At 40.6% G+C, this 15,408-nt stretch overlaps 1 protein-coding gene and 1 long non-coding RNA gene across 18 annotated transcripts in view; both read left to right on the top strand.

Moving 5' to 3' along the window:
• Window positions 1-4,396, top strand: part of LOC147652520 (uncharacterized) — a 54,626-nt gene extending 50,230 nt beyond the window's left edge. For both annotated transcript variants that reach the window (XR_015288716.1, XR_015288715.1), the window contains exon 4: window positions 4,280-4,396. This is a non-coding gene — a long non-coding RNA (uncharacterized LOC147652520). The remainder of the gene's footprint in view (window positions 1-4,279) is intronic.
• Window positions 1-15,408, top strand: part of TSPAN4 (tetraspanin 4) — a 415,828-nt gene that overhangs the window by 339,617 nt on the left and 60,803 nt on the right. For 13 of the 16 annotated variants that reach the window (XR_015288709.1, XM_086895703.1, XM_086895707.1 and 10 more), the window contains one exon: window positions 11,547-11,738. The exons of the other annotated variants lie outside the window; for them this stretch is intronic. Coding sequence is in view for 12 of the 13 variants with exons in the window: in XM_086895703.1 (XP_086751829.1) it covers window positions 11,547-11,738 (192 nt within the window). In the remaining variant the exon portion in view is untranslated. The remainder of the gene's footprint in view (window positions 1-11,546; window positions 11,739-15,408) is intronic. 16 annotated transcript variants of the gene reach the window in all.

The raw sequence follows: 15,408 nt of genomic DNA, 5'->3' as shown, positions 1-15,408 counted from the left end.
GAAGGCAGGAACTTTTATAGTTCAAAGCTTTTTATTATTTCACCTGTGGAATTTGAATTGCATTGCACCCTGTGGACATTTCAGCTTTATCAGCTTGACTGTTATTAAGCTGTAATCATTTATCATCATTGGCCAAGATTTTATGTCTAGTGGTTTTTTTAAGCAGGTATTGCAGAACATTTATTGGTAAACTACTGTGAGTGTGCAAAAACTTAAGAAATATAATTTATGAAGTCATATTAATGTAGTAGTGCTTTATGGTGGAAGGATGTGCTAAGGAAGTTTTGAGATGACCATTTATTTTTAGATGAGCCAGAAGACTTTGTTTTCATCTCATTTCAGGCCTTGGCACAGAATGATTAAGGATCTGCAGAAACCCATAAGCTTTTTCCCATCTAATGACAAGAAAGAGTGTGTAAATAAAACTGACATAAAAATGCAATAAACTACAACTGTTTCATGAATTTATAACCCAAAGGGGCAAAGTAATAAAAAATCTATAAATTAATGTCAGTCACACGCCTTTATTAAGAGCTACTAAGCAATAATACACGTAAGGGGCAGTGAAAGAATGAAAGTGTATATGAATGCTTTCCATGAGCACTGGCTGGGACTTGCTAAACTGAGATAATTTGATTCTTCATGCACTCTGTGTATATTTGACCATACACAGGGGTTTAATATCTATGAGCTGGCATGTTTTTATAATAAGGAATAAAAAAAGCAATTTGTACTTTTAATTGATAAGGATATACGAGTTATTTCCAAATTACCTCAGGGGAGATTGTAAAGCTTCACAACCTGATCTTTGGAAAGAGAATCATCTTTTCTCTCATTTAGGTAACAAGGTGAGGAGGGATTTTTTTGCTGTCCATGGTGTTGGTTCTGACTATTGCTCAGAGTAGGTTTCCCATTTGGCCTGGATGCATATTCCAGAATAGGCTGGAGTGAACTTTCAAGATGCCCATTTCCTTCCAATGACAAGTGAAAGAGCATGAGTATGGGCAGGTGAATGTGAGCTGAGATACGAGTTGCCCTAACTCCAGGCATCTGGGTTGCCCTTGTGGTGAGGGGAATTCTGATCAATGCCATTAATGGTGTCCAGGGAGCTGTTCAGCTGACCAAAGGCAGGCTTAGACCACGGTAAGCCACAATGATTTCTAGACACCACTAACAGCATTGGTATCTAAAGTCAGGTGACTTGAATGCCACCTTAGATGTCTAAATGCAGGCGGTCTAGACCGGAGGTCAGAAAAATATTTGCAGTCTTCTTGTGTTGTATCCTGTAGCATTTGACAGAAGAAGATGGAGTTTAGTCCAGAAATCTTCAGTTCAGAAGTGTCAGCAGTACTTATGTGACCAGGGGCATACTTGGAGGGAGCTCTTAGTGTAAACTCGTTGTTTGGACAGTCCCAGGGGGAATATTTACACTCATTTTTATGTCATAGTTTCATATCCTCAGATCCACAAAATAGAAAAAACAAAACATGCAAGCAGGGCAATCTGTGGTCTCTCCTTCTGTATGTTGCAGTGAAGCTGCTGATCACAGATCTGTTTAATTCGTTTATTCCAAAGGATCTGAAATGCTTCCGTAGCAGATATTCAGTTGGTGATAAGAAAGGACCATAATGTTTCCTTTGGGGATAACTAGTGCAGAAAAAAAGATCATTTGAGGTGGCACTCATTACTGATGGCATACTGCCCATGCTTGCAAATAGCTTGGGATACAAGTAATTGTGTATAAATAGCCTCAGATGTGCTATTGCATAGCAAAGCCTAATATAAATAAACAATCATTAAAAATTGCTAACATAAAACAAGGGAATAGTCTTTGCTTTCTCTTGTACTCCTACCCAATTAGAATAGTTTTCTTGACAAGGCATTTGAGCTATTGAAGTGAGAGATGTTATTCCAGACATAACACTGGTTTCGTTACAAGGGACTGCTTACATGGAATTTAGGCAGTTGAGATGGTAGTAAATACTTTGTTTGCTTGTACAAATATTATTAACAATCCATTAAAAACAATCCATAAAAGATTCAGATTTTGCTTAGCTTTCTGATGGAGTTCAGTGAAAGAAGATGAGCTTTGTGATGTGAGGTTATTAGGGTGTGATAATTGCTCACAAGCCTATTGATCAGGGGATCAATACTGAACATATCAGAAATCCTTCCTATGACCATGTGAGCTGCTTATTGATGGGACTGTTTAAAAAAGGCTCCTCATTATAAGCCAGCTGTGTTGTAAAAGTTCAGTCATTTTCCTGTCCCCTTGAAAGAAACCTCAGGAAATGAGATACTGTGTCTAAGTCCTACTGCTTCCCAAAACCTTTCCGTCCCTGCTCACCATCAGCTCAGTTCCTGAGGGCTTAAGCTCCTCAAAAAGAGTTGGACAGGCCAGAAATCTGCCTGAGAATCCTGTGCTTTATAGAGAGAGACAGTAGTGGGAAGGGGCTTCCTGTGACACAGGATATTTGTCTGTCCTCACGTGTTGTCAGTACCTGGGCAGAAAGGGCAGGTTTCAGGCACAGTGTGGATGGTGGGACTGAGGAGGGGAGTGCTGCAGTGCTGGTGTTCCACTGTCCCTCACATCCAGCCCTCAGCTGTGGGGCAGAGAGCACTGTTTGATAGTTACCCTATCTATATGTATATACATCCTTCCTGACACTCTCCCTGGCTGCTGAGTACACTTCAGAAAGCTGAATGGGAAAAGAGAATGTGGCATAGCTGTATTGCTACCAGATAGTAGAATTGGAGAAGTCCATTGTGCAGACTATGTTTGCAGACGTCTCCATCAGGAAAATTGGCCATAATCACAGTGGAATAGATCAGCACAATTAGGGAGCTGAGGAAAGATGCTCAAAATCAGCCTTGGTATTTAAAAAGAGAGATGTGTTGAGAAATACTTCAAATTGCTTTCACATCCAGGACTGAAACCAGATGATTTTTCTGTGGTCTGGCTCAACTTCCAGAACTTAGCTTCTGCCACTGGACACTGCAGGAGATTCTTTGTTCAGGATATTTAATCAAATATTGGTTTATAGAGTGGAGACTTATTTTTTGAAAGCTTTTGTGAGGGAGGGCATTACCTTTAGCTGTTATCTAGTTGGGGTTTTGTTTTTGGTTTTTTTTTTTTACAATATCAGCAGTTTTTTTAAAATTCACAACTTACTTTGCATTTCAGCTATAGTATCTATGTTCATTGTGGATGTTTCTATAGCAACTAGTTTTGTGTTACCTACATACCTCTATGGATGGATTAAACATGCAATATAAAATTTGGTTTCATTTTATTTTTCGGCAGATTGTGCTTGTTACAACATGTTTTAAAAACTTTCAAGTAATATGAAATAGAATGACCATCTCTGTCATCTTTGTGTTCTGTATGGAGCCTGTTTATTTATCTTTGGGTTTTTATGGGACTCATATCATCGTATTTCACTACCTACTACTGCTCTAAACCCATCCAGTACCTCCGGGGGAGAGAAAAGCACTGAAGATACTGAATAATCTGGACTTTATCTAATACAGGAAATCTGTGCTAAACCAAAGAACTAAGCTGTGGCCTCTGGAGTCACTGTTAGAGGTTTATTACTCTCAGTTTCTTTCAGCATCTTACCAAATGGTTCAGATAAATTTTCCATCAGCAATCTCCTTTATGAAATCACAGGGTTTGTATTGTAAAACCCCCCAAACCTTACTATTATATTTGCTTCTATTGCTTTCAGTATTTGGTGCTAGGTACGTGACAACAAGTGACTGCAATTGCATCTAGAGCTCCAGGTCTGGTCTTTTCCCAGTTTATACTACAAAATAATTTTAAAAGTTACTTATTGCTGTAGGGATGGAACGGAATGGAAACTCCTGGTCCCACCCACTTTTCTTCCACTGCTGCTTCTTTGTTAAATGATTGTATTCACTTGATGGATTCTGATTCCAGACCTCATGCATGTATTCCTCATTACAACTGTATCTATTTCATTACAGTAATCCCAGATGGATTTAGAAATTACATTTGAGGAGCAGATGAAAAAGCTTTAACACTTTTAGTTTAGCAGCAGTTAAAGCTAGAACCTGGAAGGAGCAGTGGTAGTGTATTCCTCCCTTTTCCTTTCCTGACTCATGCATTTGCTCTGTTTCAGTAAGTTGTCATTAACTCACTGCTTTCCCCATAACCTTTAATTTGAATTACAGTTTAGGCAAGTTTCCAGATTAGATGCTTGTGACACTGATAATTACTACTTCTAATATTCTTTTATTATGTTTAATCTTTTATCAGCAATCCTGCCTTAATAGGTCATTCTCAACTGTTCTATTTCTGCAAGTTCTTACATCCTCGGTGACAGAGCTTTGCAGCACAGGGCAATTCAATGCACTACAAAAGGGCCTAATTAAGGTCAGCAGCAGTTAAGTACATTCTTTTATTGCATTGCTGAATAACGATGCAGTTGAGCACACATTTAAGTGTTTCAATGAATTTTGAGCCCATGAAGGGAAACCATCACATTTTAGGTTGGAGGTATTAACTCATAAGCGTTGCAGCTCTGTTCTTCTGTACCTGTAGTTGGTGGCTAGCTATGATTTGGAGGAGCAAGTGTGTAGGAGAATGCTACTCATAAAACAGCAGGGATTACTTGAATGACTCTTTACTCACTTTTCCATTAGCAGGGTGTCAGCATGAGATTCTGTCTTTTGACGTCTTCAATTGTCCCCAAATTTACTTTAGTTGTATGAGACTGCAATTTAGTGGTGGAACTCAACTGAGAAGGAATAACGAATTTCTTGGGGCTTAAGTTCCTGAGGCTCAATCCACACCAGGATAACTGAAAATGCAGCATTTTGAATGTTTCCATTATTGACAGTATGAAAAGGAATGCCATTCTTGCGATGTTCCTTTCCCCATGTAATTTACAGACAGGACTTCAGAGCTCCTTTAAGCTTGATAAAATCACTTGGTATTTGTCAGGTTCATGCACTGAGTGGAATATCCTAAATTTTGTTTGTAGGAGAGAAGGGTCTAAAGGGAAGGAAAACAACAACATGAGCTGTTGATACGTGTTTCTTCTAACCTTTGACAAGACACAGTGGAATTAGAGGGCAGTGAGGGCATGAATGTTATGCTGACAGGCAGAACACAGGTTAGGATTGTAGCATTCAGCTACCTGTGTAATAATTGCTTGCCTGCAAGCAGGATATCAAGTTCAGGCTCATGGAAGATGGAATGGCACACCTACTTTAAAATTATATTGAGTGCTACACAGTGTGTTGCATTTCTGATAGGACACTGGCTTGTAAAGGAGAGGCAGGCAGGATATTAATTCAGGAGAAAATGTCCCAAAGTGGGACATTCAGGCTGGATCCTTGGCTGTTGCTGCTCAGGGTGGTGACCTATCAGTCATGGTGTTGACACCAGCTGGGGATGGAGGTCTTTGGCTGCTGCTTTTCTACATAATGGTTCATATAGCAATGTGAGATTTTTGTATCCAGAACTAATTTTTAAGGAAATTGAAAAGGATGGCAGGGCAGGTTGTTTAGCAGGGCCAAACAACTAATTTCATAGAGCTGTTAAATTTTTACTGCTTATACGTAGAGCTGAAGAGAATGGCATTTGAAATGCTTTGTGCTTTACTCAGTTATGCACTTACCTTTCCCTTTTCCCTTCCTGAGAGAGAAGAGGCTGAATATGATTTGCATTCTGACAGGAAAAGAAATGCAGCATTTGTAGGTCCAATTGATCTGAGGGAGATAGGGATTTTTAATTTGTTTCTAAATTAGATAAACTCATTGAATTAATTAAATTTTATATTGAAATAAGCTGTGTATTTGTTGATACAAAACCAAGGACATGATACATAGGTAAGGAGAAACAGGGATTTAACTCCTTGATTGGTGTCTGTATCTATAACCCTGCCTCTGAAAGCAGGATGATGCCAAGTCAAGCAAACAAAAAAACAACCAAAAAAACAACCAAATACAAACTTTTTAAATTAATGGGAGAAGAGGGTGAAGTAAGGAGAACAAACAAATGCCTATAATGTTTATAAGGTTTTATCTAGCTGAGTACCCTATTTTTGGTCATGGTTGCTCAGAGATGCTTAGAGAGAATATGAGAAAAAAGGAGGGACAAGACAGGACATTTTAATCAGCTCCTCCAGTTAATAGTTTAAGGTCTTTCCCTGCAGGGCTGTAAGTAAAATATCATTTGTAAGAAATGCTGGGATACCTTGCCCTCATTTGATTTGTGTAATCTCTTTTTGAACCTGCTTATATTTCAACATCCACAAAACTCCGTGGCAATGAATTCCAGAATTTAATTAAATGTTTTGTGGAAAAGTACTTGACTTTATTGGTTTTCAACATGCAGACCAAATAACCTCTAGCTTTTTTAATCTTAAGGAAAATGAATAACGATCCTCTGTTCACCTTTCCTAGCCCATATTGATGTTTAGGGACTGCTGTTACTCCACTCTCTTCACTCCCAGGAGTGTGGTCCCTACTAACTGATCTTTTTTAAAGTGGGTTTTTTTTTCCCCTAGTTATTTTTAAATTCTTGCTAAAAGGACACAGCTCAGATCATGGCCATTTTGGATGGAGTTTGTGCATATCCTTTTGTTTTACACCGCATAGCTCTAGAGCCTCAAACTCTTCAGGTTAAAATGTGCTTCTACCATCCCATATTGATTAAATTTCAGCCCTCTGGCTAGTGAAAGAGGTGCAGCTTGTGTCACACTGAGGTGATGCTCCTGGTTCACATCTCATGAGCTCTGCCAGAGTTGATCCATGTGAGGGGACTTCACCTGCAGTTGCAGTTGTGCTGCACACCGGCAGTCAGTGGTGGTGGCGTGGTGTGGATGGATGGCTGCAAGGGCCAGTGGCCATGAACTGCCTGCTGGGAGGTGTTTTCCACAAGTGACCAGTGTGTTTGAAGGTGTTTCCCAGAAGTGGCCACTCCCTCCTGGATAGGGAGCAGCTGCAAGGACAGGTCATTCATGGGGGTTTATGTGGAGCGCTGCAGCCTCTGCTCTCACATCCACGCTCCTGCTTCTCCATATAAGATTCTTGATTCATTTGGTTCTGTCAATATTCATATGTATTCCATTTCCACCCCCTCTCTGGGTCTAGCTGAAAGCAGCAGTAATTTAAATGTGCCTAATATTACAAGAACATTTACAGAATAATGTTCACATCACTACTGTTGATACTTAGATGCTGTTTTTTTTCATTGTATACTTTAACTCCATACTTTGCAGGGGAAGCATATCCATGCAAGTGGGATTGAGAGAGCCCTTCTAGTTTAAATGTGTAGAGACTGGGGAAAAAGTCCTGCAAGGGAGTTAGTTTAACTGCAGAACAACTGGTCATATCTTCCACTTGGATTCTCTTAACAGTGTATTTCTTAACACATAAGGATTTTTTTTTTATTTTTTTTTTTGGCTAAAAGAGGAAGTGTGATGAGCAGATTCTAATCAGATACAATATGAGAAATCTCAATTAGATGCATTTTCCGTGTAATAAAACCAATAAAAAACTTAAGACGCCAGCACCATTATCATGAACAATGAGTCAATTTCTCCTGCAGTATTTTAAGTGTGTAGCTGTAACTTCAGAATAATTTTCTCCACCAACAAGCATATATCCAGGGCTGTTTGGGATTACTTTGATTATCACACTGTAAGATCAATTCTAAATGTAGGCACTGAAGCCTGAATAATTTATTTTCTAGCCCATTAGAACAATTTGGAGGATCTAATTCCATAGGCAGCTTTTTTTGCCAGGAGAACAAGTGCACGTGTCTTTGCATCTCTTGGGGAAGAAGAGACAGATAATCTCTGCTTTTAGAGTAAGACACTTGCTGTACTGCTTGACTCTGCTCTATAAATGCCTGTGAGCAATTTGTCTTGAGCAGAATATTCTGCTACTTCCACAGTCTGTTGCAAAGCCCAGGGATTGCAAAGAACCCACTGCTTGTGTCCTTTCCTCACAGTTTTGCAGCTCAGGCACAGATGCACCAAACAGCCCATTCAAGATTTACACTGAGGTCTTTCCTGGAGCAAACACCTGACTCAAATAACCTGTGTCTTTGGGCTGTGACATTATTCCTTTTGGTGTCCCACTGTTTTGACCTTAGAATAAAAGACTGCAAAACAACATGCAACATTTACTGGGAAAAAGAAAAAAAGAGAACTGCATTTTGTTTCAGGCTTTACCATGAGCTGCCTTGCTTGCAAGAGAGTGGATTATCATGAAAAATTCGGCAAATAATGTGTTAAACATTTCATAAGGGAATTTGAAAAAAAATCCTATTGTCAGTAGCCTGGCATCTTTGAAGTGGACTCTTTTTTTTTTTAAATGTAAAGTCAACTCTGCACTCACCAAATGGAGTTAAAACAGACTGTCATTTGGCTGCCAATAGATCAGGTTCAAGCTGTAGACTTCTCTCTAATCACTTGGATTTCTCTTTTAACCATGACAGCATCACTGTTTGTGCAGAAGCCCCCAAATTGTCAAAAGTAGCCCTGTTAATGGTTTTGATTTTGTTTCATTTCATCAGCAAGCCCAGAAAATTGTCAAAAACTTGTAATTTCCTCACTATGCTTCTGACAGTCTTTGACACAAAAAAAAGGGCTGGGGGTTGGGGATGGGGGTAAAGAGAGAAAAAGTGGAGGAGAGGGAACATCATAAATAACTATTTAAAATTAACCATGCCTTAGATACCAAGAGGAGGAAGTAAAAACAGAAAAACAGCATAGAACCAACTACAGTTTTGTTCTCTTGGCTCTGATCCAGGGTAAGTAAATGTAATGTCTCTAATCCCTGGATCTCAGACTAGGAATTACATTGCAGTTCAGTTCAGGATGGAGGGCAGAAAGGATGAAGACCACGCTTTTTGAATGTTCTGGAATAGAAAATATTTGGCTATTGTTGGAAAGGCTCCTCTGGCTGTCTTGGTGGGTCTGGGTTCTTTAAACATTTCCTTAACCAGGTGCTTGAGTGTTAAAAGGCCACTGGATGGAGACTTGCAGGTGTGCTTTGCTCCTTGGGGAAAAAGGGGGCTTTAAAGAGGAGTTTAGTCTAGAGCTAAGGACAGCCTCTGTTTCCTGGGTGTGCCTGGTGTGACAGCTTAGTAAATTTATTTGGGGACCATGAGTAAATATTCTGGTGTGGGAAAAGGAACAGAGCTGAACTAAGATGGAGCTGTCTTCAGTAATGTGTGCTGACATTATGAAATTCAGTTTGAGCCACGTGATTTAATGTTCAGAGGATTCCTTTGTGCATTTCAAGTTTGGTCAATCAACCTAAGGAAGTGCTGTGCATTATCTCTTCAAAAATAGGAATATAATGAGCTGCTGGAGAGCACAGTATCTCTGATTCAAGGGCAGTAGTGAAATACTCCTGCTGAACAACTGACTTGAAATACTCATCCCTGATCTAAATGGCTAAAGCCCTAGTCATGGCATTTTGCATGAACTGTGTCCTGATTTTCTGACGTTTCGTGCCACTGGTGAATTTCCAGTTTTTGCAAACAAGAATGGCTTTGGAGTCAGAAGATGCTGAATTCAAACATTCAGGCAACAATGTCTCAAGCATTAAGCATTGTGCATCATAAAGAATTTAGTGGATGATGGGGGAGCAGGCAAAGCATCCTCAGTGAGACCCACCTCCTGTAATACAAGTGGTGGTTGTAGGTGTTGGTACCACACAAAGCAGTGTAGCAGCATGGGGAGCTTGAAAGGTGATGAAATAAGCTGCCTCTTATTGGTGCTGTTGAGTTGCTTCAGAACAAAGAACTGGAGGTAAGAGCTAAATGTATTGCAAGGTCATCATAATGCTGCTCTTGGGCATCCGCCGTCATTAGGCTTAATTGGGCTGTTTGAGCAGCCTTCCTGTGCCTGCAGCTCTGAGGCTGATCTTGAGGCAAACATCCACCAAGCTGAAGAGGCAGAAGGGCACTTCTGCTTTTCATCCCATTCCTTGGCCAGTTTAGTGCTATTCCTGACTGTATTTCAGCACTCTGACCAGTTTGGTTTTAGCTTAGGTGTTTGTGACATCTCCTTTCAATTCTGTTCTGTTCAGTAGACCTTCAGAGTTTTATTTCTTCTGTAGGGAATTTTTTCCTACATGATTGCACTTTTTTTCCTTGAGCCATGATGATAGCTTTTCTTTATATCCCTTCCCTTAGCCTAAATGATTTTCTGTGGGTTACCTTCTCTAAGTATTCTTCCCTCTCCTCTCCCTTGGTTATTCTTTAGTCCTTTTAATGATGTTAATGATCATGCTCAGTAATTGGGAATAGATGGGAGATACTTCCAGTGTATATGGTCAGGGCATGGACTGTCCCTCCAAGGCACTCGTAAGAGGGTACTTGGGAAAGGTTGAATTTCAAAAAGGTTGATGTAGAATGCCTGGAATATGCAAAGACCCCTAAATGAGGCGATTTGAGTCCCTGTGTTTTGGAGTTTGCTTTCTCTCAGTGGAGACGCACAGGTTGGTGCAGCTGGGATATGCTGTAGTGAGGTACAGTTTGATTCCTTTCCTCTGAATAAAACAGACTGGTTTGCAGTTGGGGTGAGGAATGATGCCCTAAAACACAGCTGCCTTTATTGTCCATTATTTGGGGAGGAATTCAGTAGCATTAAGAGACAGCCTTAGTAATTAGTGTAAGAAATTGCTTTGGCTTTTGTGTTTCTCCTGTGTTTCATTTCTGAGGTTTAGCTCTGCCCTAGGATTAGCTCTATCTTTTTCCTTCCCTGGTTCATGAGCTGCCTTATGTTCATCCTCTTTATGCAGGTATTTAGTGGATATGCTCCTGCATATGTCTGGCTTACTACTCTATGAACACAATTTCTTTCCAAGCCTTTAATTGATTTGGATAATAAAGCACAATTATAAACTCAATAAAAATTGGTTATTTTAAAGGGAGAGCAGGAAAGAAAGAAACCTAAGTGATGCTGTGCTATGTGACTAGATAATAATGCAAAATCCCATTTGCCTTACACTCTAAATGCTCTCTTGCTTCCAGGAGAGGCTTGACCTTAGACAGGAACTAACTGAGAAGTATGAGGTGTCCTGCCAGGGGGATGCTCTGGCAAGGTTTGTTTATGGTGTGTGTCAGGGATGAGAAACAGTGTATTGGGATGGGAAGAATGGGGAATTGAAAATGCTTCAGCCATTCTGGGCAGTTCTTTAAGGTACCTAAATAGAACAGGGATTTTTTTTTCAGTCCCTTCAAGAGCTGACCCTTTGGGAATTTATCCTTTACTCAGTGTCTGCTTTTGACTAGAGAGCAAAAGACTTGATACCTGAGGTGTGTCTTGGATTTTGGAAATCTCTGACTTTTTGAGTGTTGAATCTTGCTGATGACTTCTCTATTTTTTTTTATTTTTTTTTTCTCTCTCTCCTTTGTTTTTCCTACTGAAAGTGTCACAGGGAGAGATAATTTTTAGGTGTGACTGCTGGTTTGTTCCACTGCCATATTGGCATGATTTCATATCTGGGGTTGCTTGGATACAATAACTGAGTTTCTTTGTTTCTCTTTGTTTTCCCAGTTGGGAGGCTGTGGAATCCTTGGTGTAGGCATCTGGCTGGCTGTTACCCAAGGGAACTTTGCCACCCTCTCCTCTTCTTTCCCATCCCTGTCAGCTGCCAACCTACTGATCGTCACAGGGACGTTTGTCATGATCATTGGCTTCGTGGGCTGCATAGGTGCCATCAAAGAAAACAAGTGCCTCCTGCTGAGTGTGAGTATTGAGCTGCTGCAGTGTTTGCTGTCTTGTGATGCTGGTGCTATTGCAATGCATGCTGCAGTGACCTGTATCTCAACAGAAGTTGCCCACTTGACACATGGGACATGAGTCGTGTGTGAAACAGCTTTGATAATCGCTCCAAGGAGCTTCCAGGTCATTCCTGACCATGCTGTCCGCGGAGGATGAGACCTGCAGGAAGGGAATTAGTAGTGGTGTAGGCTTCCTTGAACTCTACAGAGAAGAGGAATAGTTTTGTGAAGACATCTTTTGTAGTGTATCTTTAAATTATTTTTCACTCAGCTTGGACAGCAATCCACTCCAAATGTTTGCCCTGACAGGACTGATTATCTGAAATCTTGGTCAGAAACAACAATGCAGGCAGAAAATAGGTTGATTCTGAAGTGGTTGATTCTGGTTTAAATTGAAAATTAGGGCCTTCAGGTTTGACAATGCTAGTTTTTCCAGCCATTAACTCTCCAAAAGCTGAGATATCAGGAAGCAAGGGTGCCAGCACAAAGAGACTGCTGTGAAATCAAAGATTAATAAGTTGCCAGCTGTCCATGATTTCACAGAAGCTTGAACAACATCCCTGGTGTATTTTATCATAGTGCAGTTTGATGCCACTCAGAGGTGAAATTTAGGAGCAGTGAATACCTGCTGTAGTTGGTGTCAGTGTGTATTTTGCATTCTGTTCAGCTGAGGATCAGGAAGTAAAGTGAACTTGCTGCTCAAGTCTAGGACTTCACCATGGGGTTTGGCAAACCTCAGAGTGAAGAGGACCTGTGGTTCAGCTGGTCATCTGGTGATGCCTCTGTAAAAAAGCTGTTTCTTACTGTGCTTCACATACTAATTTTTCTTCCCTGGGAGCTACAGAATGAGTTAAGGCACACAAGCCCCCAAATCTCTTAAGTGACTGAGATTCCAGCCTCAATAGAGGACTCTTTCCAGGTCCTTGCATTAATCAGTTGTTTCTGCTGATTTTTAGGCAGTCAGAACTAGTCAGTCTATGCTAGTAAAGGCTATGTATGTAGCTTGAAACTAAAATGAACAATATAAATGGAAATTAAGGCAGTTATGTGAGTGAAAATCTAAACTGGGAAGGCTGAAGTCAGAATCTGAAGCTGAAAGTCCTTGACATTTTTAACAGTCCTATAAATACACACTTTGTGGAGGAAGTGTGTGCCCAGACAGTTGTAATGGATTACAGCTTCAATGCCAATACAGCAGGAGCCCACAGGGTGCAAAGTCTAATGGTATAGTTTATATGTGCAAAATTAATCACCTACTTTGTACTTTCCTGAAGGCCTAGCCCAGGTGACAGCTGTGAGCAGTGCCTGCTTGTGTGTCAGGATCAGGTCAGGATCTGGCAGTCAGTCCTCAGTATTGGAAGTGTTTAAGGCTTTTATCTCTTGTGGTTCTGTGTCCCTCATCTGTCCTTTTGGCAAGGGCAGACTCCCTTGTTCAGCCATCATTGCCCAGGTAGGGGTAATGCACTCAGCCACCCCCAGCTGGGCATCCATGGGAGACAGAAATGCTTGCAGATGCCGCTCCTCCTGACACACTGCACGCAGTGTCCCTCACTGCATGACATAAGGGCTGTACTTGATGGATCGAGCTAAGTAATGCAAAGGAATCCTAATTCATTTAGGAATTCTCTGCACAGGAGAATGGGGAAGCTTGATCTGATTTGGTACCCACATTTCACTCTGTCTGCCTGACCTTACCTTTCTGTACTGTAGCTATGTAGTGTGGCCTCTATTTTATTCAATTTTCTTTAAAATTGAGTTATGTTAGAGCTGATTATAGCTACTTTAATTCTGAATATGCTCAACTGTAGAGGGTTGAAATACAGTTTCATTAGTCCACATTGAATTCAGTTTTTATTTGGTTTAGAGTAACTTTTCATATTGCATTGCATTGGTACTTTCTCACTGTCAGTAAATACCAGTGAGATTTTTGAGCTCTTCTGAGTTATTTTTGTTGTGCCTGTGTCTTTGGAAGAGAAATGGATAGTGGTAGCAGCTCCTGTTTCTGGGAGCAAAGCCTTATCATGCAGGTTTGTCCTTGGTCTTTCTTTCCCCAGACTGCTGTTCTATTTGACCTGTGTTTGAAATAATGTTTTCAAGTTTAAGGCTGGACCATTTGGTTTTGGCCCACTCCTATTTTTATAGGTAAATACAGATAGCAAAACAAATGCTTGAATTAAAGAAATTGCTGAATATCAAACCAGGGCTGCTCTTAGGGTGTGTGGTTGCTACATCCCTTCATCCTTTTCTTATCCCACCGGTGTTCTGAACAAATGTGTTCTGCCACAATGAAAATTATCTCTTTCCAGAATATCTCTGGGTTTTTTAAACATCCCTGAAAATGCCTTGTCTGCTTTTTTAAGAGGATTGTTTTGTTGCAGCTGGCTTGCAATAGGATTTACCATCTAAATTGTAAGGGGAAAGCTCCCAAGTGTTCCCGGCCTTGTGTGTCTGTGACACACACACAGTGTTTAACAATTGCTCCCAGATCAAATCCTTACACTCCTCTCAACATCTCCCTGGCCTCCACTTAACATTTGGCCTTGGTCCTGATAGTAGCTAGGGTTGCTTTTGGAGCTGAATTTATGTCTCCAGAAGGCATTGCCACAAATATGGCAGCCACTCATGGAGTAAGTTGTCTAGCTCATGTGTGATGTAGCTGCCATATCCTCCTGTGAATCATTTGCTTTAGATAACTTTTTGTAATGTTTTATTTCATTTGGAAATAGGAGCTTTGAAAGTAGAAATGGAGAAACTGAAGTTTGTTTGCAAACAGGTGCTGATGAGGGGAAGATGGAGGCTATTTGGTTGTGTTGCACTAGTCCCTGGATAATGCATTTGGGTAATTCACCCTCACTTCCTGGTATTTGTTTAGGCCCAGAACTAGAATCCCAGAATAGTTTGGGTTGGAAAGGACCTTAAATATCATCTAATTCCAAGTCTCCTGGCATAAGCAGGGACACCTTTCACTAGACCAGGTTTACTCAGAGCACTAAACAAACCTAGGGAACTGGGATAGCCAGGAGTTAGAAAAGGTCTGCAGGCAGTTGTAACAGATTTGTGGTGAGCTTAAAAGCATGGAAAAGGTTATTAATGGCAATGCAAAGAAAAGGAAAGCAAGAAGTGGAAACTAGAATGTTGTATATGTATACCTTGTGTGTTTCAGCAGTCTGCATACAATAGTCTGATGAAGTGAGGCTCAGAGTGGACAAAAAAAAAAAAAAAAAAAAAGAGAAACTGGAATAAACCAAGCTGGGGGAATACCTAGGGATGTTATCGTGGTGGGTTGCCAGATACTTATGTTACATCCTACATATGTGAGATCAGACATCGCTCCATTGAGCAAAACATTACTGTATCTCTGAGTGAGCAGCAGTTTTCACTGACCTCCCCTTTTCTTTGGCTCCACACAGTGTGACAGAAAGCCTGGAATGTTAAGTATGACCATAGACACTACTAAAGATGACGTGAATGCTCTGCCTGTATTCCTGTTGCACCCCAGTCTGTAAATTACATCCTTAAGATCTCCTTGAAGAGACTTGTGGCATTTTAAGCCCACAGACTACATGGTCATGCCTGGTTTAACCAAGAGCAATTTGGACCTCAGCTCACTCACATCTCCCATAGTGCACCTCATC

The sequence above is a fragment of the Cyanistes caeruleus genome, chromosome 6, assembly GCF_971803275.1.
Source record: "Cyanistes caeruleus chromosome 6, bCyaCae1.hap1.1, whole genome shotgun sequence".
In the NCBI taxonomy this organism is placed as follows: Eukaryota; Metazoa; Chordata; class Aves; order Passeriformes; family Paridae; genus Cyanistes; species Cyanistes caeruleus.
This window is presented reverse-complemented; position numbering and strand designations above follow the sequence as displayed.